General features: G+C 40.4%; 1 protein-coding gene and 1 long non-coding RNA gene across 3 annotated transcripts in view; both read right to left on the bottom strand.

Moving 5' to 3' along the window:
* The window catches only part of LOC120461503 (NLR family CARD domain-containing protein 3-like), a 59,930-nt gene that overhangs the window by 13,971 nt on the left and 17,963 nt on the right, over positions 1-27,996 (bottom strand). The window contains exons 2-3 of one of the 2 annotated variants that reach the window (XM_089130941.1): positions 17,403-17,573; positions 7,264-7,437 (exon numbers count right to left, since the gene is read on the bottom strand). In XM_089130941.1, the coding sequence (XP_088987067.1) occupies positions 7,264-7,437; positions 17,403-17,573 (345 nt within the window). Of the gene's footprint in view, positions 1-7,259; positions 7,438-17,402; positions 17,574-27,996 lie in introns of those variants that run through there. The other variant, XM_089130942.1, reaches the window with a different exon arrangement.
* On the bottom strand, positions 22,962-27,200 carry LOC120494068 (uncharacterized). The gene is made up of 4 exons (XR_005625810.2): positions 24,519-27,200; positions 24,289-24,357; positions 23,915-24,023; positions 22,962-23,658 (listed from the first exon to the last, which is right to left on the bottom strand). It is a non-coding gene; the product is annotated as an uncharacterized LOC120494068 (long non-coding RNA).

Below are 27,996 nucleotides of genomic sequence, written 5' to 3'. Positions count from 1 at the left end.
AAAATAGTATCCAACAGAATGACTTCTTTACATCTATAATAATACCAATCGTAATTTCAAAAGCAGTTCCGTAAAAAAAAATAAAAAAAAAATATGAGGAGTTCTTTTCCAAAACGCTATAAATCCATTTCAATAGTTTTCAGGAAAACTAAATTTTTTACCTAGACCCACACATTTTGTGAATATTCAAATTAAATGTTTTATTGGTTCAGTCTGAACATGTTGAACCATGATTATTAAATCAAACAACAATATTGTTAATGATAAATTAAAAGTTTTTTTTCAAAACGCTATATAAATCCATCAATTTTTTTTGTAAAAATAAGGTTTGTCTTTAAAAGAAAAGAAGAAAAAAAAAACAAGAGAACATGCAACATAATCAGGGGCTCATGCTATAAATTAATATAAATTAAATTTAGTACAACAACCTGAAAAAAGTAATGATAGTAATGTTATGTAAAGTTATTTAGTAATAGCCTACATTCAGAGTCATTTTTAGTAAAGTGTCAAACCTGAAAAAAATAGTATAATTTCTGCATGAAAAAAACTCATTATTAAATGATCAATAATGATAACGATATTCAAAAGTAGGGATGGGCCCCCCTCCAGCACATGCACACACACACACATGCATGTACTGTATAGGCTACATAGAATGTGAGCAAAGCGGAGCGGCGTGACGCTTAAATATGAGTAAAAAAAAAACAAAACATATAGGCTACGTTTCACATTTATGTTTAATAATATTATGTTACTTATTTTTATTATTTCGTCTATGTTGAGGCTATATAAAAAGTGAACCGCATGAGATGAGTAAGATAGGATCAAAAGCTACCCAATATATCGGAAAATATTTGAGTGGGTCAGACATGATTTTGACCACTAATTAAGTTTTGTTTTGTAGAAAGCTTGTAAATTTCGTTTCGGATAAATTTTATCTTCATTATAATAAATGTTTCATCAACAAATTGACTGGATTAACACATTAGAAGTAAATATCGGACAATATAATCAGGACACAGAGGCGCGATATGAACTAGAAAGCTTTAAATGTCTACTTTTAAACAAAACATTTAAAAACGAAAATAAATTGGCAACTCTCTGCGTAAGTAGGCTAATTCGAATGCGTTTAGGCCTATGCGCGTTCACTGTGAAGGCGAGTCAGCATCATCAACTTTATCTTTGCTGCTGACAGACAGATAACACTAGTTTAGTTTAGAGCAGCATGTTTGCAACAATAACACAATCAAACAGAATGTAAGCCCTGTGTGTGTGCATGTGCAGTTGTGTGTGTGCGTCACACGTTAAATGTTTTAGAATCTAACACAACATTCAAATGCAAATATGCGCCCTCCCCCACTTGAAAGCCCGTGTGTCCACCAAAGCGTTTTTCCACACGCCTGGCGTGTTTTCAATTGTTTTCAATGGGAGCGCCGCGTTTTTTTAAACGCCATGAGCGTAATCAAAGCAGCTCCTGAGATTAAGCTGGCGTTTTTAGTATGTCCTTTTTTTCTTCGAACAATTCAAGAACAATATAGGCTACAAATTGAACATGGTTTATTTTTTTGTAAAACTTTAAAACTGGCCTTTACTTTTCTTGACGATTCCTCGGTAGCTTTTGTTTGAAGGCATTCAGTTGCTCCAAAAACACTAACGTTAGAAACATAACTGCACTTTATCACAACGGATTAATAAACCGTACCCACGAGTTCCTAATCCGTGCTCTCAGATTTGTAAACCGTGCCCTCAGTTTTTGCAATCTGTACCCACAAATTCATAAACCGTGCCCACGCTTTCGCAATCCGTATGGGTTTGTAATCCGGACTCACGGGTTTGTGGCTCGTCCCCCAGAGTGTGCCGCATGATTCAACTAGGCCTCCTGTTTAGATGCGGGATGCATTGCATTGTTTTTAAAATCCTTTTTTAAAATGGATAATTTCTTGCATTTAAAAAAAATAAATACATTTAGGATACTTTTATCTTTAAAGTAAATTTTTAGAGGAAAAAGCTCAGTACTATAATAAGCGAAAATAATAATAATAATAATAATAACACAGTTCAAAAACTGTAAAAGGTTTGGTTATAAGTTATAAATTATTTTATGTTAAATATATTACTGTCGTCGGTGAACTCATTCATAGTAGTAATGCAAATAAAAATGCATTTAGGCTACAGGCCTATTTAGAAGACGCTTTTATCCACAAAAAAGAACAAAGCAATTCGTCAAATGTCAGTCTTAGACAATAATAATAGGCTACGATTCTAACAAACAAACACAGGTTTTAACGTATATCCAACTGTTTGTGTGCATGTCACTACCGCGGCCGCAAACACTTGCATGTTCCTATCAACAGTGGAACAATTTAAAATAATCTAGCATTTCTAGTCATACGGAAAAAAAATACATAATACATAATACATTATTTGCAACTACTTTTATTTGTGTAAACTCACAATAACAAGAAAACGTCGATCGTTATTTTTCAGACACAAGCCTATAAATCACCTATAAATCATCTCTCACATGCTCTTCTCATTTAGCACTGCGGGCAAAATATAGTTTTTAGAAAGCAAAATCTATTTTTTTTTTCATATTAATTTGCGAATATTTTAAATGTTTAATAAAGGCAAAAAGTCAGCCTATTCGTCAAAATCTTGTGTTTAGGCCTATTTGTGATAATCTCAGCCCTGTTTTATTATTGTCTAACCAGTAGGCCTATTATGATTTGACGAATTGCTTTGTTTCTTTTTTTTTTATAAAAGCGTCTTATATCTAAATATGTAGCCTAAATGTAATAATAATAGCATATTATTATTAGGCCTATTATTTGCTTTTATAACTTTAAATGAGTTCACTTAAGACAGGAATATGTAAAACAATTTGTGAATGTTTTATTTTTATAGACCTATAACTTTGTGTTTGTCTTAGGCTATATTTATTTATTTATTTTTTTGTAAGTGAAGTCCTTTTAAAAACAATGCATCCCGCATCTAAACAGGAGGCCTGGTTGAATCATGCGGCACATTCTCGGGGACGAGCCACAAATCCGCGAGTCCGGATTACACACCCGTAAGTAGCCTACGGATTGCGAAAGCGTGGGCACGGTTTATGAATTTGTGGGTACATTTCTAAAACTGAGGGCACGGTTTACAAATCTGAGAGCAGGGATTAGGAACTCGTGGCTACGGTTTATTAATCCGTGGGCACGAATTGTTAAACCGAGGGAACAGTTTAAGAATCCGTGAGTAGCCTACAGTTTATAAATTAAGGGAACGGATTGCAAAAGCTACCTATTTAAGCTTCAAGAACGGTAGGATAAACATAAAAGCTGTCGGCCAAGAGCATGTAACGAGGTTCGATCTTGCGTCGTTTGGAGGTATATGAGGTTGAGGATGATGCGTTAACCACACAGCTATCGCTGGTCTTCTAATGCGCTGTCGTCTTATACAATTGTAAAGCCTCATTGATGTAGCCTAATATGTTTTGACTGCAATGTTTTAAGGTTTCATTATTTTTTCAATTTAATTTCAGTATTGTGATTAATTAATTAATTTAACTACGTTTCACTTGAATTAATCTGTTACCATCTTTCAATCGCTCTGAAAGAGCCGTGGCGCAGTTGAAGATTACACAAAAAACGGACACTTTTCAAAGTCTGTGATTGTTGCGCCTCTTAGCGGCCAAAGGCAGCAACTACACCTCGCGGCAAACCGGCGGCGGTAAAAAACACATTCTGGTTGTCTACCTACTGTATATCCGATGCAGATGTTAAACTTGATGGTTATACTTTGTATAGAGCAGACAGGGCTACTCGTGGTGGGGGAGTAGCCACGTATATCTCGTCTCATTTATCTTCTGAACTCATTATGCCTAAGGAGAGAGCTGTACATTTTGAATGCTTATTTGTTAATATTGTTTTTCATGAGAACAAGCAGATATCTATAGGTAACATCTATAGACCTCCGAATTCCCCGGTTGAATCAACAAACTGTATTCTTGCTACTATTAATTCTTTAGACCATGTAAATGAGTTGATTTTATTTGGTGATTTTAACCGTAATTGGTTGGATCGTTCGTCGACTTATGAGAAAAATTTATTTAATGGCTTAAATCTTACTCAACTCATTACTGATCCTACTAGAGTAGTTAATAAATCTAAGTCTCTTCTGGACTGGATCTTGGTTACTCACCCAAACAGAATTTTGCAATCTGGTGTATTACCTGATTGTTTTAGTGATCATTCAATTGTTTTTTGTGTGTGGAAAATAAGATTACCTAGTCTGCCACCTAAAGTTATTAGGATAAGGCAGTGTAATAATCTGAACTCAGAGGCGTTTATCCAAGATTTAATAAGCATAAACTGGTCCAGATTTCAGATAATTCCTTATGTTGAAGATGCTTGGAATTTTTTTCTTTCTGAGGTTCTTAAAGTCATAGACAAACACTCACCTTGGATATCTGTTAAGGTCAAGGGTAGTCATTTACCTTGGATAGACGGTGATCTAATACATTCATTTAAATTACGAGATAAAGCCTGGGCTAAATATCGATTGACAAAGGAAACTGCTGATTGGTCTGAATATAAGAAACTAAGAAATGCTTGCACAACTAAAACAAGGAACGCAAAATCAAATTATTATAAGCACTCGTTATCACACAAAAATCCTAAGCAATTTTGGAAGAGACTTAACTCTTTAATTAACAAAACCAATACAAGTCCTCCTTCCAAACTTAGAGTGAATAATAACATTATCAGCGATCCTATCTCAATGGCCAATGCCTTCAATCAACACTTTTCTTCGATTTGTTGTTCTCAATCATCTGAGCTCTTTTATTCTAACATAACAAATACATTAAACAATATTTCTTTCTCCTTTGCTTTAATTCATCCCTCTGATGTTCAACAGGCAATCTCAGAAATAAAATCGTCTAAAGGAGCTGGTCCTGATGGTCTGGACATTAAGTTCATTAAACTTGCTTCTCATGTACTAGCATTTCCTCTTTGCGATTTATTTAATTTATCACTTTTAACCTGTGTAATTCCAGTCATGTGGAAATTTGCGAAAGTAATACCACTTCATAAAGGTGGTGACTCACTTGATGTCAACAATTACAGGCCAATTTCTATAATTAGTAATGTAGCTAAGATATTTGAAAAACTTATTTTTAGGCAACTGTCTAAATATATTAATACAACAACAACCCTTACAAAGTTTACTAATGATATTTTTTCTGCTCATGATATTAACAAGTCTACTGGTGCGATCTTTATTGACCTATCTAAGGCGTTTGACATGGTCAATCACTATATTCTTCTTGACAAACTATATGCTATTGGTCTTTCTAAATCAGCAGTTCTTTGGTTTAATTCATATCTTCATTACAGACGTCAAAGTGTGTCTTTTAGTACTGCTCTCTCCCAGCCTAGAATAATGGAAACAGGTGTCCCTCAAGGTTCTTCCCTGGGGCCCCTTTTATTTTCTATCTTTATAAATGAACTCCCACAAATATGCCTAGACAGTCAAATTCACTTATATGCAGATGACACAGTTATATATACATCTAATAACGACATATCTAAGATTCAGTCCTCACTTCAACTTGATTTAAATCTTATTCAAACATGGTTCTCTTCTAATCTGCTTTTATTGAATAAAAAGAAGACTTATAACATTCTTTTTGCAACCAGGTCTGCACTCCATAAGCAAAATAATTATTTTCAGGTTAAATTTCTGGATGGTACACCTCTAATGAATGTTGATAAGATTAAATATTTGGGGCTTTGGCTTGATTCCCGACTTACTTTCAGACCTCATATCGACTTTATTGTAAAAAATATCAACTGTAGCTTAAGAATTTTATATCGTTCAATTAACTGTTTTACAAAGCAGATTAGATTAAAAATAATTAACCAACTATTATTACCTATTATTGATTATGCGGATGTTATTTATCAGAACACAGCCGTTACTAATCTTAAACCTCTGAATGTGATTTATAATAGTCTTTGTAGATTTGTTTTGAGGTGCCCATTTAGAACTCATCATTGTCAAATGTATCAGTCATTGAATTTTTTTACACTAAGTGCTAGACGACAGTATCATTGGTTGCAGTTTGTTCATAAATGCATTTTTTTCAAACTACCCACCCTATCTGAAACAATACTTGATTCCTTATCAAACTTCTTACAGTCTAAGAGACACTGATCATCTATTCTTTTCTGTACCAAATATAGCTAAAGAAAGTGGGAGGAGAGCCTTTAAATGTAAAGCCCCTTCTGACTGGAATGATTTACCTAGGTCTTTTAGATCGATCTCCTCTTTTCACCAATTTAAGATGTCTCTTAATAATTATTTGCATACAAGGTGCAACTGTTTTCCTCATGCTTGATGTATGTACGTGTGTGTATGCATATATAAATATATGTATGCGTGTGCATGTGTATAAGTGTGTATACACATGTATGTTGGTATGTATGTATACAGTATTGTATTTTTTATTTATTTTTTCCTTCTAAAAATTTGTCTATAAGATTGACCTTTATTGCTTATTGCCTAATATACATTGGTTGGACTGGGGAAGTTATGGGTGGTTTCGGTGTGATGGAGAGCTTTTGTCTTTTGTCTTTGTTCTGTTAGTATGTATGTATGTATATGAAGTATGTTTTTTTTTGAGGCCCCCTCGAAAACGAGATGCCACATCTCAAGGGGTTTTCCTCTTACCAATAAAGTAAATTTAAGCAGTGGATAAACGAAAATCATTTCTCGAATATAAATCTATTTTGTCAGATTTTTCATTGTAAAATATTCATGAGTCATGACAGCTGTTATCTCGTCCATGCTGGCAAATTATCACGACCACCTGATATGAATTATATAAATAATTTGAATAGCATGGCCATTTAAAACAAGGATCTACCATGTACATAGTAAAACGATCACCGAAAATCAGGGGGGGGGATTAATGCAAAAACACACTGTCTAAAGTTAATGTCAACAGATGGGCGAGAAAAATGTAATATGGTCAAAAGATTGAATCTGTTCATTAAGGCTTGCAGTGTAATTGCAGCCTTTGACCTGTAGCTCATAGCACAACTAAATGTGTTGACGGTTATCATCATTATGACAGAATCTGCAGCATCTGATCTGATCATTTTGATGCAACAAATTGTCCAGTTTTTTTGTATAATTAAAATAAGGTAATAGTTATGAATATTTCGCCTGCATGTAGCTAATTTTGTTAATTATTTGATCCTGTCTCACCTCAGCGTCTTCAGTTGACAGTCTGGATCCTGCAGTAAATTATTGAGCTGCTTCACTCCTGATTCTCCAGGATCATTTCCTGTGAGATCCAGCTCTATCAGGTGTGAAGGGTTTGATCTCAGAGCTGAAGCCAGAGCTTTATAACCTTCTTCTGTTACACTGCAGTTAGACAGTCTAGAACAGAGAGGAAAACATTCAGCTGATTAGTCAGTTAAACCTGAACAACATAAATCCTTAAACTTGAATTTTATTTTGTTCATTTTGGGGGGGGAAGAAGGGCTGCATTTTCTCATTTAACTCTTATGTGCTGTTGTGGCTTTTTTCAGCCACTAAGGGGTATTTTTTAGTCTTAATTTGGCCGTAACTTTTTCTTTGTTTCAGCAAATGGAATGATTTTTGGTGACAAATCTTATTTTGACAAATATTTTGGGAAAATGCTTTGAAATTTTTCAAAAACTCAACAGTACACTCTGGGCAAATTCACTACCCTTTCGTTATGTTCGTGGCTGAAAAAAGCCACTACTTTAAACTGCTGTAAAAATGTATCAGATAAATATTTTTTTCAAATTTTTTTGCATAAATCTATTAACCGACCTCAGTCCTGATCAAAACTACTAAATGTTTAAAAAAAATTCAGGATTTTAACTCTTTAATTGCCAAATTCATAAATGATGTCACTGATTTGGGAAAAAAAACACAGAAAATGACTTATTTTCAATATAAAATATGATTGTGGACTGGATTTTTTTTCACCTTTTATCAAAGTCTTGGACATGTCAAAGATTAGAAACAACATTGGTTTTGATGCATTGTTAGTTTTTGTGTAGCATCAGATTTTAACTTTTTCTCCCTCATTTACTGTTCGTGGCTGTTTTTGCCCCATTGACTTCCATTATAACCACATTTTTTGATTGCAAAGCCATGACACCATAAAATCATGCATTTTTGATTGTTGATGGTTTTCCCTGTTGGGAAGAGGTAAAATTTGTAATTTTTACTGTTGATAACCAGGTGGAACCATTTAACCCTTTAGACAGGCCTGTGCAAAAAAAAACTTAGTTTCTGGCTTTTACATGCAGTTATATGGAGTATAATAGCATATTACAGTGTGTATATGTGTGTGTGGGTGTGCGTGAGTGTGTGAGAGAGTGTGAGAACTCACCTTGATGCGTCTGAGGAAATAAAAATATACACTTCAGCTCTCAAAACTACATGGAGTAAACAAAAACAAAGTAAGTGTATTTATGCATCTGCTGCCTTTTGATGGTGAGAAATGCAGACTAAACAAAAACAAAGCAAGTGGATATAAACGCTTGTCATTTGATGGTGAGAAGAGCAGCAAGCAACATGAGAGAGGGCTTGACTTGTAGTGAAGTTTTAGAGATGATTATGCAGTCTGACCCCTCCAGCGAGCTGCAGGAGGTATTGTCTTCTCACTCTGACCGCAGACTCAGGACAGTCAGATCCTGGTTTGGATGTGGCACCCTCATCATCATCTCAAGCTTCCACTGAAGGCGAGGAGGATTCAGATGATCCTGGATCTGGATGGACTGGGAGAATCTTGAGAGGGACATGGTGGCTCTGAAAATCGCATGACCACTGCGATCATCCCACAGGCAACGTGTGGACTCCCCTCTGGATCTGTAGACGCTGGCCAAAATCAGTAGCCCCATGTTGGCACAGAGATCTGTGGAGTCCACCCCAGTCCAGTTTCTCATTGTGCGGTGCCCATGGAGGTTGGTCATGCTGACAATGAGGTCAGTCGTCTCCTCCGTAAAAAAACAGATTGAACACAGAATCCATGTTCTGAACCATTGCGATAGCATTGCGTGTCGGCCCTCGACTCACGCCTCTTGCAGGCTGAAGAAAGGGAATTGTCTCCGCATTGGTGGAAAACCATACTTCACCATTTCTCCCAATCCACCCAGATCCAGGATCCACAGAATCCTCCTGCTTTCAGTGGAAGCTAGAGCTCCACTGAAGGCGAGGAGGATTCAGAGGATCCTGGATCTGTGGACTCCACAGATCTCTGTGCATGGGGCTACTGATTTTGGCCAGCGTCTACAGATCCAGAGGGGAGTCCACACGTTGCCTGTGGGATGATCGCAGTGGTCGTGCGATTTTCAGAACCACCATGTCCCTCTCAAGATTCTCCCAGTCCATCCAGATCCAGGATCATCTAAATCCTCCTCGCCTTCAGTGGAAGCTTGAGATGATGATGATAGTGCCACATCCAAACCAGGATCTGACTGTCCTGAGTCTGCAGTCAGAGTGAGAAGACAATACCTCCTGCAGCTCGCTGGAGGGGTCAGACTGCATAATCATCTCTAAAACTTCACTACAAGTCAAGCCCTCTTTCATGTTGCTTGCTGCTCTTCTCACCATCAATTGACAAGCGTTTATATCCACTTGCTTTGTTTTTGTTTAGTCTGCATTTCTCACCATCAAAAGGCAGCAGATGCATAAATACACTTACTTTGTTTTTGTTTACTCCATGTAGTTTTGAGAGCTGAAGTGTATATTTTTATTTTCTCAGACGCATCAAGGTGAGTTCTCACACTCTCTCACACACTCACGCACACCCACACACACATATACACACTGTAATATGCTATTATACTCCATATAACTGCATGTAAAAGCCAGAAACTAAGCTTTTTTTTGCACAGGCCTGTCTAAAGGGTTAAATGGTTCCACCTGGTTATCAACAGTAAAAATTACAAATTTTACCTCTTCCCAACAGGGAAAACCATCAACAATCAAAAATACATGATTTTATGGTGTCATGGCTTTGCAATCAAAAAATGTGGTTATAATGGAAGTCAATGGGGCAAAAACAGCCACGAACAGTAAATGAGGGAGAAAAAGTTAAAATCTGATGCTACACAAAAACTAACAATGCATCAAAACGTCTCGGTTACGTATGTAACCCTCGTTCCCTGAGTAGGGAACGGAGACGTTACGTCAGAAGTGACGGAGATTGGGGGTTTCGCATAGAAAGCCAATCCTCTTCGAGTATTTAAACACGAGCCAATGGCATGCAATGCCTTGGGGCTGCGGAAATTTGCATAGCGTACTCCGCCCTACTCCGTGAGTATAAAAGGAGGAAGTGAACGCAACCGCAGTATGTCTTCGCTGAGGAGCCAAGACTGAACTCGGCATCTACCCAGCGATACAGCAGAAGTGGCAGGGAGACGTAACGTCTCCGTTCCCTACTCAGGGAACGAGGGTTACATACGTAACCGAGACGTTCCCTTTCGTAGTCACTTCGAGTTACGTCAGAAGTGACGGAGATTGGGGGTCTGTGCCATCACGCCAACTTCAGGCTGTCTTCCAGTGCCCTGCGAAAGTCTAAACCCCCGAGCCTTACCTGTTTTCCTTAGGGGATCCGACTTAGACACAGGATTACCAAGGTACACTGGGAAACATATCCCGAAGGGGACATGCTACCAGCTGCCTACCGAAGGGAGGACTTACGAATACACATATGGCCACATAGGAACACATATGGAATCACTGGAGCACCAACCGCAGGTGGCTACTAATTTCAGCTCCAGGGGTGGCAGATGGCTTGCCAAGGGAAGACACATGCTCAGAGAGGCTTACAGTGGATAATACACATGAGACGGTTACCAAGGGGGAACCGTACGCATGGAGGCACCTAGCCAGCATCCAGAGCCACAGCAGTGGTGCCCGCATCGTCGGTGCTGGAGGACTCAAGGCTTCAATGGAAGAACTGAGGAAATATCGCACTTATCCAGTCCGGGGAGTGGAGTGGCGAGCAAGCGAAGACACCTGAGCGGATCCAGAACTGGCCGAAACGAGTACGTGAGAGGATACCGGCTCAATTCGCAGATTATAGAATCTGGCGAAGGTGTTGGGTGTCGCCCAGCCTGCAGCTCTGCAGATGTCTGTTAGCGAGGCGCCGTGCGCTAAAGCCCAAGAGGAGGCCACACTCCGAGTGGAATGGGCCCTCACACCAAGGGGGCACGGAAGGCCTTGCTGCTGGTAAGACAAAGCAATGGCATCCACAATCCAGTGGGACAGCCGTTGCTTTGAGAGAGCCCTTCCCTTCTGGCTCCCTCCATGACAGACAAAGAGCTGGTCTGAGGTCCTGAAACACTGCGTTCTGTCGACATAGGTGCGGAGAGCACGTACCGGACAGAGCAGTGCCAAGGCTGGGTCTGCCTCCTCCGGGGGCAGCGCTTGCAGGTTCACCACCTGGTCCCGGAAGGGAGTGGTGGGAACCTTGGGCACATATCCAGGCCGGGGTCTCAGGATCACGTGAGAGTAAGCCGGCCCGAACTCCAGGCACGCTTCGTCAACGGAGAATGCGTGCAGGTCCCCCACCCTCTTGATGGAGGCCAATGCAACCAGGAGTGCTGTCTTCAAGGACAGAAACTTTAACTCTACCGATTGCAAAGGCTCAACGGGATGCCTCTGCAGAGCACTTAAAACTACCGAGAGGTCCCAAGAGGGTACGAGGGGAGGACAAGGCGGATGCAGCCTCCTCGCTCCCCTCAGGAACCTGATGACCAGGTCGTGCTTCCCTAAGGACTTACCTTCCACTGCTTCATGAGAAGCGGCAATGGCCGCGACGTAAACCTTAAGGGTGGAGGGCGACAGCCTGCGCTCCAACCCTTCTTGCAGGAAGGAAAGCACGACACTGATCGAACATCTCCGGGGGTCTTCTCCGCGAGAAGAGCACCAATTGACGAAGAGGTTCCACTTCAACGCATAAAGGTGTCTCGTGGACGACGCTCTTGCGGAAGTGATGGTTGCCGCCACCGCAGGTGGCAGCGAACTCAAACCTGCCTCGTGCCGTCCAGGAGCCACACGTGCAGCCTCCAAGATCGGGACGAGGGTGCCACAGAGTGCCCCGTCTCTGAGAGAGTATCTTGTCTCAGAGGAATAGGCCAAGGAGGTGCTGTCGCGAGGAGCAAGAGATCGGAGAACCACGTCTTGGTGGGCCAGTAGGGGCTACCAGCAAGACCTGCTCCTCGTCCTCCTTGATCTTGCACAACACCCGTGCAAGGAGGCTCACTGGGGGAAACGCATACTTGCGTGGGCCCCGTGGCCAGCTGTGCGCCAGCGCATCCGAGCCGAGAGTGCCGCGGGTCAGAGAATAAAACTGGGCGCAGTGGGACGAGTCCCGAGAGGCGAACAGGTCTATCTGTGCCTCCCCGAACTCGTCCCAATCAGCTGGACCGACTGGGGATGGAGTCGCCATTCGCCGGAGAGGGGACGGACCCGGGACAGCTCGTCGGCTGCCCAGTTCCGGTCTCCAGGAATGTAAACTGCACGAAGGGACCTCAGGTGCTTCTGACTCCATATCAAGAGGTGGCGGGCGAGCTGCGACAACTGGCGTGAGCGTAGACCCCCCTGGTGGTTGATGTACGCTACTGCCGTAGTGTTGTCTGAGCGGACAAGCACATGCTGGCCCTTGAGCAACGCTCGGAAGCGGTGCAGGGCGAGCCGTACTACCAACAGCTCGAGGCAATTGACGTGCATGAGGCGCTGGGCTCCTGTCCAGGAACCGGCGGCTGCATGCCCATTGCACATGGCACCCCAACCCGTGGTAGATGCATCCGTGGAGACGACGAGATGTCTGGAAACTCGCTGAATAGGGACACCTGTCCGTAAAAAGCTGAGGTTCGACCACGGGAAGAAGGTTCGCCGGCATGCCGGAGTCACTGGGACTCGGAGCGAGCCGCGATGCCATGCCCACCTCGGGACTCGATCGCGAAGCCACAGCTGAAGCGGTCTCATATGAAGCAAACCGAGCGGCGTTGCCGCGGCCGCGGATGCCATATGCCCCAGGAGCCTCTGAAAAAGTATCAGTGGAACCGCACTCTTGCCCTCGAACTGACGAAGGCAAGCCAGCAGTGAGTGCGCGCGCTCGTTCGTGAGCTGCGCGGACATGGCGACCGAGTCTATCTCCATGCCGAGAAAAGAGATCCTCTGCACGGGGCAAAGTTGCTCTTTTCCCGGTTGACCCGAAGGCCCAAACGGGCTAGGTGCCGGAGCACCAAGTCTCTGTGTTCGCAAAGCTGAGCTCGAGAGTGTGCTAGTATCAGCCAGTCGTCGAGGTAATTCAGGATGCGAACCCCGTGTTCGCGAAGGGGAACAAGGGCTGCCTCGACGATCTTCGTGAAGACGCGAGGGGACAGAGCTAACCCGAATGGGAGAACGGCGTACTGATATGCCTGGCCCTCGAAGGCAAACCGAAGAAACGGTCTGTGTCGAGGTAAGATGGACACATGGAAGTACGCGTCCTTCAGGTCGATCGCTGCAAACCAATCCTGATACCGAACACATTCGAAAATGCGTTTGGCCGTGAGCATCTTGAACGGTAGTCGATGGAGAGAACGGTTCAAAATGCGCAGGTCCAGGATCGGTCGTAACCCACCGGTCTTCTTGGGGACAATGAAGTAGGGGCTGTAAAACCCGGACTCCACCTCGGCTGGAGGGACCGTCTCGATTGCACCCTTCGCCAGCAGGGTCGCAATCTCCGCTCTCAGGATTGGGGCATTGCCACCAACTATCGTGGAGCGAACTCCCCTGAAGCGGGGAGGAGACCGTGCGAACTGAATCGCGTAGCCGAATCTGATCATTCTGATGACCCAGCGGGATATCCCGGGAAGCACTAGCCAGGCTTCCAGGAAGTGAGCCAACGGGGTCATGTGAATCACAGACGTCCCCCCGGAGGGGCAGCGTGGCGGGTCGACTGGCACGCGTGCAGGGATGACCCAGCTCGGATGCGTCGAAGCCCGCTCCCCGACGGAAGGGGCCAGGGAAAGCGGAGCGTTCCACGGGGGTCCGTTCCGCCGGGGGTCTGGCGACAGAGGGGGAAGGGATTGGCGTAGCCCGGGGACGACACTCGCACCCTTCCGCACCCTCAGAGACAGAGAGGAATGTGTGGGCTGACGCACTGGAACGTCGAGCGCACCCCTTCCAGACTGTGGGCTCAGTGATGATGTCAAGTCTTTCTTAACCAACTCAGGGCGCTGCCCACCCGTGGGCGAGCAGCGGGAACTGAAAACGAAAGATTTTCCCCCCGGCCCTCCACCGGGGGCAGGAGGGGGCCTGCTCCCGCCTCCTGGGGAAAAACTCAACTCCATCACTGAGCAGCCCGTATCAGGATCATCGCTTACCTGGCGTTTAGCGGGGTGTGCGGCCTGAGGGGGCTGTGACGCCTGCCGGCGGCCTCCTCCACGCCGTGGCCCGGATGAAGGCTGCTGCTGGGGCGGGGCGGGAGGCAGGGGAGCCGCGGGGGGGCGTCCTCGGCGGCGAGCAGCGGGAGGCATCTGTGCCGACGACTGGGTGGAGGCAGCAGCTGGTCGTCGGGGCAGAACATGTTTGATTGCCTCTGTCTGCTCCTGGGCAGTGGAGACTGCTGGGCAAGAGTTCTCGACTGCACCGCCAAAAAAGGCCAACCTGGGAGAGAAGGGCGTCGAGCAGACGAATCCGCTCAGCGCTCCGAGTGTCTGCCAGGTTGACGCTCCTGGACCACACTAGTGGCCATCACCTGACCAACGGCGCGAGCGGCCACTTTCGTTGCCCTTTTGGAGAGCAAGGTCAGTGGCGGACCGCAAATCTTCGAATGCCGTTGGATCAGTCCCGCACTCGAGCATATCTCTGAGCATCTGCGCTTGCACAGTGCTCATCGCATGCAAAGCGGAGGCCGCCCGTCCCGCCGCTCTATAGGAACGCGCCGCCATGGCAGACGAGAACCTACAGGCTTTGGATGGGTGCCTAGGAGGACCCCGGAGGAGGCGCTCCGTGGACACAGCTGTATCGCAACAGAACGCTCCAGCGGGGGCATCCCAGTGCACCCACGGGCGGCCCCCCCATCGAGGGGGGAAAGGCGGGGGAGAGATCGCGCTCTCGAGTGGACAGAGGAGTCCCCCAAGAGCGCGATAACTCCGCATGCAGCTCGGGGAAAAAAAGGCAATGGAGTTGGCCGTGGCCTCGCGGCGGCAGCTTTGTCCAAAAACCAATTATCCCTCCGTGAGAGATCGGGGGAGAATGGAGGATGCCACTCTAACCCAATACTCCCAGCGGCTTGAGACAGCATGCCGTCAGCTCGGGATCCGACACGGGCAGCGCTGGCTCTCCCGAAGGGGGCAGTGCAGCCGCATCCTCATCTCCCGAGGACTGTAGCCCGCCTAGTGATGCTGCGATCGACATCACATCATCATCTGGAGCGCTGCTCGAAGCAGCCGGTACCACTGAAGAGGCAGCCGACTGAATCGAACTAACGCTCGCTGGCTCACGCACTGAGGCGGGAGGTGTGGCCCGAGAAATCGTCGGGGCTTTATGCCACACCGTCACCGTTAATTCGCCGGGTCCCCGGTCGACGGGCCCCCTTTCGTGAAGGAAGCCGATCGAGTAAGGGGGACCGGGGCTCTCACTCTAGTGAGATTTTTTTTAATCTATATATATATATACATATCTTTTTATATATATATATATATATATATTTTTTAACCTCAGTGTGGAGATGGTCATGTCCCCATAGCAGGAACATGAGTCATCCACGAACGCTGCTGCTGCATGCTGAATGCCCAGGCATACAGAGCAGCGATCGCGACCATCAGATGACGACAGAAATCGACCGCATCCAGAAGAACACGGGCGAACCGTCTTTAAAAAGACGTGCCGCGTGTAGCTCTTTTACAGAGAGGAGGAAATTCACTCTTTCAGCGCTGAGGCGACCAGGGAGAAGCGCAAAGTCTGGCAGACCACTGCACAGATCGCAGGCAATGCAGAAACTCGCTGGGTACCGCCGTCACACCAACACTGAAGAGGACGCTCGTCTCGAAGAGTCTTGTAATAGCTTTCAGGAGTGAAGAGGTTCTCTTGGCTCCGAAGCGAAAACATACTGCGGTTGCGTTCACTTCCTCCTTTTATACTCACGGAGTAGGGCGGAGTACGCTATGCAAATTTCCGCAGCCCCAAGGCATTGCATGCCATTGGCTCGTGTTTAAATACTCGAAGAGGATTGGCTTTCTATGCGAAACCCCCAATCTCCGTCACTTCTGACGTAACTCGAAGTGACTACGAAAGGGAACCAATGTTGTTTCTAATCTTTGACATGTCCAAGACTGTGATAAAAGGTAAAAAAAAATCCAGTCCACAATCATATTTTATATTGAAAATAAGTCATTTTGTGTTTTTCCCCCCCAAATCAGTGACATCATTTATGAATTTGGCAATTAAAGAGTTAAAATCCTGAATTTTTAAAAAAAATTTAGTAGTTTTGATCAGGACTGAGGTCGGTTAATAGATTTATGCAAAAAAAATTGAAAAAAATATTTATCTGATACATTTTTACAGCAGTTTAAAGTAGTGGCTTTTTTCAGCCACGAACATAACGAAAGGGTAGTGAATTTGAACAATGCACAAGGGTTAAACACGTGACTTTTCATGAAAATTCTATAATCCATGATTGCCGCCACCATATGACATCATAATATGCAAATTAGATGGGACAATGTAATCCCTACATAAACTTTGGGTCATCCTTAATATTTCTCTAATTTACAGAAAGTCTTTATCTTTTATTACTTTTTAAGATATAGCCTTTTGAAATTAAGATGTCAAAATTGAACGTTTTAGGAAAAAACCTCTGGCTTTAATGTCACATTAAATTTCACTCAATGAAAAAACACAACAATAAAATAGCACAATGACAACTTTTATCAACCACACAAATAGGACTAATGCCATGGTATACCCCATTGTAATACAAATAAATGAACGATCTTTTGATTTTCCCCTTAATTAAAATAAATGCTTAGTCTGTGGTTCATTATTATTAATGGAAATACATTATAAATAGTAATAAATAAATACATAATAAATAGATCAACAATAAAATAGTACAATGAGAAATTTGCTATTTCCTTTTATTTAAAAAAATGAATAAGAAGGATATGGTATACCCCCGTTTTAACAAATAAATAAAAGATTTTTGAATTTTAAAACAAATGCTGAGTTTGTGGTTCATTATTATTTTAAATGAAAAACAAAACAATAGAACGTTCACAAACGTTCTCTTGTGCTTTTGCTTCCGGGATCATCTTGTCAGTCATCGCACCTCACTCTAGTCATGTGACTCCTGTGGCTCAACTTACCTCAGTATCTCCAATTTACACTTTATATTGTTCATTCCAGTGCAGAGCAGCTTCACTCCTGAATCCTGCAGATTATTATTGTTCATGTTCAGCTCTTTCAGATTGGTGTCTGATCCAAGAACTGCAGCCAGAGCTGAACAGCTTTTGTTTGTTAAGTTACAATCATTTAACCTACAAGGGAAATTAATCACATCACACAACTAGATTACAACTAGATATTATTTACAAATTTTAAATTTATGTTGCATTATTATTTTTTTCATAAATTATTATTATTATTTTTCTTTACTATTCAGCATAGTAAAGAGTTAAACTAACATTACTCATTAAAAAAATACTATTTCCTGTACATTAGGATTTTTTATAGATACAATAAAGCATGTTTGGAAAAAAAATGTTTTAAGATTTACACAGTAGGTGGGCAACCAGAATGACCCTTACCGCTGTGGTAAAAATAAACCAGCCGTATTTCAAAGTCATTCGCAAAATGACCACCAGGTGGCGCAAAGGGACATTTAGCGAAAGCAAAATGTAATTATGTAAAAGTAGCCTACATTTTAAATAGAATATAGCTTTAACTAGAATATAAACTTTTATAGCAGAACATTTTATGAATCAAAAGTTTAAATAGGCCTATCTCGCAGTCAGTGAAAATAAAGTGGGTGCTTTCAATGACGTTATTGAGGAATGAGAAGACTGAAGAGCGCTTCTCTCACATGCGCACACTGACTGCTGAACAACCGAACTTCTGGGCATCTCTCAGTGAGAAAAGTTGTGGTCGAGTGGTAGAACTTGATGACACTGTTTCAAATCCAGAATAAATATGGTATTTATAAAAATTACCATGCATTTCCATTTTACACTAAGGAACAAATCTCTTCCAACAGATTGACCGAATTTACATCTTCAAAAGCAGTTATGTAAGTAAAAATAGAAAATAAAACTTAATGGGGTTCCATGTAGATTTAAAAAAAAAAAACATAACCAAGCTAAGCAAGTTGCGATTTGCCTGTGGGGTATTTCCCCCCTCCACAGTAATCAATGCTATAATTAGCCTAAATAGACAATATCAAATATGTATATATATTAGGGCTGGGCGATAAAATGATAACGATAATTATCGCGATATAATTTTTCTCGATAAAACGATATCAAGAGGTCGATAAATGTTCGATAATGTTTATGCGCCAAAAGCGGAACGAAACTCATTTGAACCACGCGCGCCACACGGAGCATTTATCTGCTTGGCTCAAAGTCCAAACGGCAGCTCACTAGAGCAGACGTGATTACTCTGATCGTCTCGCTCACGAGATCCAGCGATACGCGCTTTAGTACATTGATTCACGGCTTTTTAAAATGTCATAAAAAGTGTTTTGAGGTGGTTTTGAACGAAATAATGAAGTTTATAATTGAGTATTTTTGACACACCACGCAGAGTGCGTAGGCCTATTCTAAAACCGGGTTTTATTCTGGCATTAATTAGAGTTCGACAAACACGGCGGTGCTCACAAAATCATCTTTTAAAACTGTAAAAGGTGTACTTCTTTCATGTAAAGTAGGCTTACACTCACAATAGGCTAACGACAAAACGTTTTCTCACTCATTTGAGCGAACACTTACTGGAGATGGAAATGTTTGGGCATTTCTCTGTGAGTTGAGACATGGCCGAGTGGTAGAAATTACTGTTCGAACATTAAAATGACATGGGTTCGAAGCCCGGTCAAACACGGACTCCTGTAGTTAAATTTTATATTTAGGTATTAATGCTTATATTTATTTTTAAAAATACCATGCATTTCCATTTTACACTAAGGAAGGAACCAATAGTATCCAACAGAAAGACCTCTGGAAGGAAATACCGTATAGAGTAGGGATGTCCCGATCCGATCCACGGCATCGGTATCGCGCCGATACCGGCCCAGAACGCTAGATCGGAGATCGGAGGGGAGAAAAAATATGAGCGATATCCAGTTTAGCGGCGCAGCCTGTCACGTGATGAATGTTGTGTTTACGCACACGCGCGCAGAGAATCACTCTCGCTTTGCGTGTCAAGAGCGAAACTGGCGCGCGTAAAGTTTGAAGCGAAATTTACGCGCGTGACGCGCGTCAGAATCAAAATCCGTTGGCGGTCATTGTTTTTATGTCAACCGAGCATTCATCAAGAGAGTTACCGCTCTGTATTTACTCTGGATAGCAGAACAGCGGCGTGGGGATCATCGTCGCCGTATATTTGTGTCCACCGGACCCTTCGGAGCCGAACCGTTTGGCGAGTTTCACCATTTGCTCGCTCCAGGAGCTGCGCTGGATGACGGCCGCTGTCAGTGGTACTTCCGCCTGTCACGCGCCCAGTTTGATGACCTGTTGTCCCGCATCTGAGCGAGGATCACCCTCGCCCTCATCCATCTAATCTAGCTGTCATTTATTTTTGTTTTGATGATAAATAGAGCCAGCCTTCAAAAGTTATTAACCTGTCCTGTGATTTTTTTCTCTCTCTCACGTCCAGACACGAATTTATGCACATATGTTGATTGTCTTTACAACATAATACTATTTCTAGATATGGAATGAATAACATTCAATACAAAATGAACATGTCTCCATATAGAAATAATGTTTTAAGTGATGAAACATTTGCTTTGTTGTGCATAATCCCACCATGCATTTAGTCATATTAACAAAATAATTAATTGAAGCATCCAGACACTTCACCACGTGAGCAAGCAGCTAGGCTCCTGATTGGTTAACGCGGCGCGAATTCACGCCAAAGTTCAGATTTTTCAACTCGGGCGGCAGACGCGAATTCGCGTCAAACGCGTGAATGCACAACGCTCAATTCGCGCCAACTTGACGCGCGAATGAGGCGTATTCGCGTCTTCCGCGCCGCGCTCCACGCCTCATTCGCGCCGCAGGAATTTTTCTTGCATTGACTTAACATTGAAATCATTCGCGCCTGACGCCCTATTCGCGTCCGGTGTGAACGTAGCATTAGTGCGTCGAAGTTGTGATAGCGCTGTCGGCTAACGCGAAATGCTACTATTTACATTTCATGGATGTTTATTCATATATACAATTGTTTTGGACTAAAAACTTCTTCAAATTGGATTGTATGGACGCTTTACAGTGAAACCAAACCATTTTTGTTGGAATGTGGACCAACAGATGGCTAATTGGTGAGTTTCTTCCAGTTTGTGTTGGTTTGTTTTGGCTGTTGGTGGTCTGACAAAGAGACAGATTGTGCCCGCTGTGTTGATTGTATCTTAAAATGGTTTACGTCGTTCGAATCACGAGTTTCTCAGCTTTCCAAAGATATGTATTATGTTTACTTTTGTGTTTGTTTTGTTTTGTCTTTCACAAAGTTAAACCTATAAACCACCCTGTGGGCCGTATACGGCACGTCGGACCACGAAAAAAAAAATATCGGACTAATATCGGTATCGGCAAAAGCCAAAGGTGCGGCATCGGTATCGGTATCGGAAGTGAAAAAGTGGTATCGGGACATCCCTAGTATAGAGACCAGACCTCTTGGATCTTTAATTGAATACATAGCGTTGGTATAGCATACTGAAATTACAGCCCCATACACATTTATTAGGGCCTACTGAAAAGAATGTATCGAATCACAATTTCACAAAGTAGCCTAATGTTAAGAATGTAAGCCCTATGTATATGTGTGTGTGTGAGTGTGTGCATGTGTGCTTATGATAACATCAAAATGTTTCTCTGTTGTGTGTGTGCATCACACATTAAATGTTTTAGAATGTAACACAACATTCAAATGCAAATATGCGCCCTCCCCCACTTGTAACTCAAGGCAGCTCCTGAGATTAAAGGTTGTGTAGGAAGTAATTTTATAAAAAAACTTTTTTTCCAAATTTGTTTAAACTTTCTACATATATCAATGAATAATTAAAATGTAAGTACTCTGATAAAAAGTGTATAAAAATCGAGTGACTCTAGACCGTTTAATCTGCACTAAACGCAGCTCATTATTTCGAACCGGGACGAAACAACGGATTGGCTTAGGCAACTGTCACTCTCGCAACCATGGCAACCCCCCTTTTGCCACATAGGACCTGCCCACTTCCGCGTATCCAGATACCTGTTCACATGCCCTTGTTTGAGCTTGAAGATGCAAAACTCGACGCAGGTCCTCTTTTCCAAGAAGTGCTCCTTGCCCTGCACTTCGACCACCTCGTCCTCGGCCTCTACTTCCTTGGACACTTGTTGCAGGCCTCTTGCACGACCTCCTCTGCTTCGCCCTCGACCACGGATCTGTCCTCGAGCTGACGATGCGGTAGGCTACTTGTCTCTGAAGTGTCAACATGACAACATGACTTTTGCGTAAACATACACGCCACTTTCAAGTCAAGTGGTGTGTTATCTATACACATTTTGAGCTATCTGCGTGTATCTACACACCGTTAAATGTTCGAGCGAAACGAAGCAAAATGTAGATCTACATCTGGGGAGCGATATTTTTTTCCTAGTATGGTAGGGGAAGACTCATAAATGCTATTAACCCCACTGTCCTTATCAGAGTCAACAATGCTTTCATCATGGAAACTCTTGTATGCCAAACACCATATATGTTATGAATCTTACACGAAATACATCTTCATCACAGTGTAAATGATGGCAATGGAAAAACGTGTATCATACAACTTGTTTTTAGCTTTGTCTTAGGCTTTAGATGACTAGCTCATTATCGAATCAATAAATATATATTTAAAACTTTACCAATAGCTTGATACTTGATAGTGAGTACTAAAATACATCTTATTTGTTTATCTTCATAATTATAAAGTTAGATTTTTTATTACATGTGATTCTGACATGATGTCACTCGGGCACTCCTTCCTCTCCTCTCCGCTTGTCTCAGGTAAATAATGCGTCTTCAACTCAGCTGTCGGAGTTGCGCGTTCATGTGTTTTGGGGGCGTGGCTTTGGAAGGAGCCCAGAAGGGAGGGGGTGAAGTGAATGGAAATAATGAGCTGTCTTTAAAACAGTCGTGAGAGGTCTACAGACACTCGATTTTTGTACTTTATTTTTCAGAGTACTTACATTTTAATTATGCATTGATATAGAAAGTTTTAACAAATTTGGAAAAAAAGGTTTTTATAAAATTACTACCAACACAACCTTTAAGCTGGCGTTTTTAGTATGTCGTTTTTTCTTCAAATAATGCAAGAACAATATATACAAATTGAACATGGTTTATTTTTGTAAAACTTTAAAACTGCCCAGCTAGGATTTTTTTGTTCTAAAAATGTTCTGAGAACATTACCATGCAGTGTTCTAATAATGTTTTCAGCGGGTAGTTTTCTTTTGGTTCCTAAAATGTTCTCTTAAAAGTTCTAATAACATTCTCTAAAAACATTCTAAATATGTTAAATGCTAACATTGTTAGAACATTATTTCCTGACGTTCTTATAACATTTTCAGCGGGTAGTTTTCTTTTTGTTCCCAGAATGTTCTCTTAAAAGTTCTAATAACATTCTCTAAAAACATTTTAAATATGTTTATTGCTAACATTGTTAGAACATTATTCCCTAATGTTTTTATAACATTTTCAGCGGGTAGTTTTCTTTTTGTTCCCAGAATGTTCTCTTAAAAGTTCTAAAAACATTCTCTAAAAACATTCTAAATATGTTAAATGCTAACATTGTTAGAACATTATTCCTTGACGTTCTTATATCATTTTCAGCGGGTAGTTTTCTTTTTGTTCCCAGAATGTTCTCTTAAAAGATGGCATAACATTCTCTAAGAACACTCTGAAAATGTTTTGTGATGACCTTCTATAAAGGTTTAATCATAACATTTTTAAAACATTATCCCCTAACTTTCTTATAAAGTTTTTAGCGGAAGTTTATTTTTGTTCCCAAAATGTTCTCTTAAAACCCCTCAAAAATGATTAGCTATAACATTGTTAAAGCATAAAATTTTATTAATCTCAAAACTAAAACTTTAAAATCTAACAGGTTTATAAATGGCATCCACATAAATTATTAAAAGTTCTGCGTACAGTAAATGCCCAACATTACATGAAGAACTCAGTAAAGTCACTCATGCGTCTTGACTCCGGTGTTTGCTCAGAGCACTCATCAGTCTTTGCTTGTTTTGGTTCTTGCAGAAAAATAATCCAGGAATCTGTATTAATAGTGTTCTACTGTTCTCTCTTCTAGTTGTCCAGCTGCTCCCCCAGTTAGCAGCATTGAGCTCTGTTCTCTGTGTGCACGGTAGAGTTTTTCCTCATAGCCTAAAAAAGAAGATCATGCAAAAGTGTAAACATAAAGAATACACATACATTAAGATCACAAGCAATATTGACATTGAAAACTTTCAAAATTAGCCAGCCTAATTAGCAATCAGAAATTATGTAAAGACTAATTTATTGAAAGTATAAATATGATAAATTATGAGTATCTTTTTTGTTTCTGTAATTTAAAACATACTTAATCCATGTATCCAATATCTTAATCCAATAAAGTTTTAAAAATTGATATTTTTCTTACACAAATGCTTCGCTTTAAAAGGGCTTTATAACCCGCCAGAGTCATGTGGTGGATTACTTTTATCATGGATGGATGCGCCTTGATAGACGGCCGGCCATTCACTGCCATTCTAAAAGTCAGAAGAGTCAGGACATTTTTTTAAATATAACTCAGATAGATAGTATTCATCTGAAAGAAGAATGTTATATACACCTAGGAAGCCTTGAGAAACGCTCTTTCCAATTCATTAACGTTAACCTCTAACGTTATATGAATTACTGAAATATTATTAACTTTTACTTTCAAAAGACATTATGTATTAATAACAATCACTTTTAAGTAAAAATACAGTATTCGTATGCATAGAACACAATACCGGTATTATAGTAGGCTACCTTGGTTGTAAATGGAGACTTTATTGTGTCATCGGTAAGTTAATCATCTTGAAACAGTCCGTTTGGAGTCTGCATTAAAACAAATCTAGCTGTTATTCAAAAGTAGCATGCACTCAGATTATTTCGACTGTCATACAATTCTAAGAAAGTAGAAAGTTAGGTCTAATACTGAAAGACATCAAGGATAAGAGAAAGCTATGTAAACCGGAAAAATACACACAAAAACTTACAGTTGTGAAAGAGTTCCGTTGACCAGGAGTTCTGTTGTTTTGGGCCAATGTGTCGCCAATTTAGACAACGGACATTCTGCGCCGATTTCTTCAACAGAAACGTTCAACGTTGCTTTATTTGCGCTGTTTGTCGAGTTCAAATGTTCTTACGTCAAGGGAACATCGCGCTGTGATTGGTGGTTTTAAACGTCGATCTACAGCGACCTCCAATCAGCTTCTCATCTCTTGTAAACGCATTTGTCGCAACAGTTCAGTTCAGAGTAGCCTAATATATCCTCAAAACACTTTATGTATGCTGTTTTGACAAGGTTCCTCTTTTATTATGGAAAATTATGCCATTATTCTATAGGTTAAAATAATTCTACAATCTGTTACCTAAACAGCTTCCTTAAAATATCCTTACAATTTTATGAGCTTTTGTTAACATATATTATGAGATTTTGTCATCTCAGGTAAATGTCCACAAAACATTTGATGAATGTTGCTTTGATAATGTTCCTCCTTTGTTATTGTGCCAATGATTTATAAAAGATAACAACATTTCGACAAAAAATCCTCAAAATGTATCATGCAAAATGTTTGTTAAAAAGTCAATTTAAAGGAATGTTTTATTAAAAACATTTTATCATCTCAGGACTAAATAATATCCTCAAAACATTTTGCGAACGTTAATTTGATTATGTTTTTCCTCTGTTATCATGGTAGGCCTACATTCAATATTTTATGAAAGATCATTCTATAAACTTTTACCTCATCAACATCCTCAAAATGTTACATTTAATAGTTTTGTTAACACGTCACATTACAAGAATGTTTTATAAAAACATTCCATCATCTCAGGCCTCAATGATATCCTCAAAACATTTTTCGAACGTTGATTTGATAATGTTCCTCCTCTGTTATTATGGAACATTGTTTCAGTGTTTTATTGAGAACGTTGTAATATCTGTTATCTCAACAACATTCCCAAAACATCCTTAACAATGTTACAGTGAAAATGTTCTAGTTTTGTTAACACGTCACATTACAAGAACATTTTATAAAAAACATTCCATCATCTCAGGACTAAATAATATCCTCAAAACATTTTACGAACGTTGATTTGATAATGTTATTCCTATGTTTTTATGGGACATTGTTTCAATGTTTTATAAAAGATCATTCTACAAACCTTTACCTCATCAACATCCTCAAAATGTTAAATTTAAAACGTTCTACTTTTGTTAAACACATCACATTACAAAAACATTTTATAAAAAAACATTCCATCATCTCAGGCCTCAATGATATCCTCATAACATTTTGCGAAAGTTGATTTGATAATGTTCCTCCTTCGTTTTTATGGGACATTGTACCAATGTTTTATTGAGAACATTGTAATATCTGTTATCTCAATAACATTCCGAAAACATCCTCAACATGTTACAGTGAAAATGTTCTAGTTTTGTTAACATGTCACATTACAAGAACATTTTATAAAAAACATTCCATCATCTCAGGACTAAATAATATCCTGAAAACATTTTGCGAACGTTAATTTGATTATGTTCCTCCTCTGTTATTATGGGACATTGTTTCAATGTTTTATAAAAGATCATTCTACAAACCTTTACCTCATCAACATCCTCAAAATGTTAAATTTAAAACGTTCTAGTTTTGTTAAACACGTCGCATTACAAGAACGTTTTATAAAAAACATTCCATCAACTCAGGCCTCAATGATATCCTCAAAACATTTGCGAACGTTGATTTGATAATGTTATTTCTATGTTTTTATGGGACATTGTACCAATGTTTTATTGAGAACATTGTAATATCTGTTATCTCAACAACATTCCGAAAACATCCTCAACATGTTACAGTGAAAATGTTCTAGTTTTGTTAACAAGTCACATTACAAGAACATTTTATAAAAAACATTCCATCATCTCAGGACTAAATAATATCCTCAAAACATTTTGCGAACGTTAACCTGATTATGTTCCTCCTCTGTTATTATGGAACATTGTTTCAATGTTTTATAAGAGATCATTCTACAAACCTTTACCTCATCAACATCCTCAAAATGTTAAATTTAAAACGTTCTAGTTTTCTTAACACGTCTCATTACAAGAATGTTTTATAAAAAACATTCAGTCATCTCAGGCCTCAATGATATCCTCATAACATTTTGCGAGCGTTGATTTGATAATGTTCCTCCTTTGTTTTTATGGGACATTGTACCAATGCTTTATTGAGAACATTGTAATATCTGTTATCTCAACAACATTCCCAAAACATCCTCAACATGTTACAGTGACAATGTTCTAGTTTTGTTAACAAGTCACATTACAAGAACGTTTTATAAAAACATTCCATCATCTCAGGCCTAAATAATATCCTCAAAACATTTTGCGAACTTTGATTTGATAATGTTCCTCCTCTGTTATTATGAGACATTGTGCTAATGTTTTATTGAGAACATTGTTTAATCTGTTATCTCAGCAACATTCCCAAAACATCCTCAAAATGTTACAGTGAAAATGTTATATCTTAGTTTACATTTAACCTTATAGGAACATTATTTGAAATGAGAAAACATCCTTAAAACATTCTTTAAACATTGCATTCAAATGTTTTATTTAAAACATTAACCAAACCTCTAGGGAATGTTAGCCAAAGTTCTGAGAACGTTCCCTGTTAGCTGGGTGGCCTTTACTTTTATTGACGAGTAGCTTTTGTTTGAAGGCATTCACATGCTCCAAAAACACTAACGTTAGTAACATTACTGCACTTTATAACAACTGGTTACCGGATGCGCTCGGGAAGAAATATTTGTAAAAAATACTCAAGATATTCATTTGCCTAACATTCTAGATGGTAACTAAATAACGTTAACGTTATGTTAACCCCAGCGGACATCAATAAATTGTCAAGATTTTGACCACCGTGTATAACATGCATGAATATGCATATTTTCATTATATTTCGTAATTATTTCCTTGTGGTTGTAAAGAGGCCCAACAAAGGAATCAATCTGACATGTTTTTTTCTGTTCCCTACATCTTAGGTCAATTTCATTGACATTAAATCGATGTTGATTTGACGTCAGGAAATAAAACGTCAATTTGATGTGAAATGTATATCAAAACAATGTGTGAAAAAGTAAATTATATTTTTTTTACTGGGGCCTCAAAATGCATCCATATGACAAATCTTTTGAATCAGTTGTTGGATTTCTGCATGAAAGTGGACTTCTGTAAATTATGTGGTTAAAAACAAATAAACAAAAAACTATTTAAAGATTGTAAATTACTGGTATGAAATAAAAGGTGAACAGTAATTATTATATTTTACAAAAATATACTGATTTGCTTAAAGGGTTAGTTCACCCAAAAATGAAAATTCTGTCAGTGTTTACTCACCCTCATGTTGTTCCAACCCCGTAAGACCTTCGTTCATCTTCGGAACACAAATTAAGATATTTAAGATATTAAGA

Source organism: Pimephales promelas, chromosome 5 (genome assembly GCF_988280905.1).
Source record: "Pimephales promelas chromosome 5, fPimPro1.hap1.1, whole genome shotgun sequence".
NCBI classification, from domain to species: domain Eukaryota; kingdom Metazoa; phylum Chordata; class Actinopteri; order Cypriniformes; family Leuciscidae; genus Pimephales; species Pimephales promelas.
This window is presented reverse-complemented; position numbering and strand designations above follow the sequence as displayed.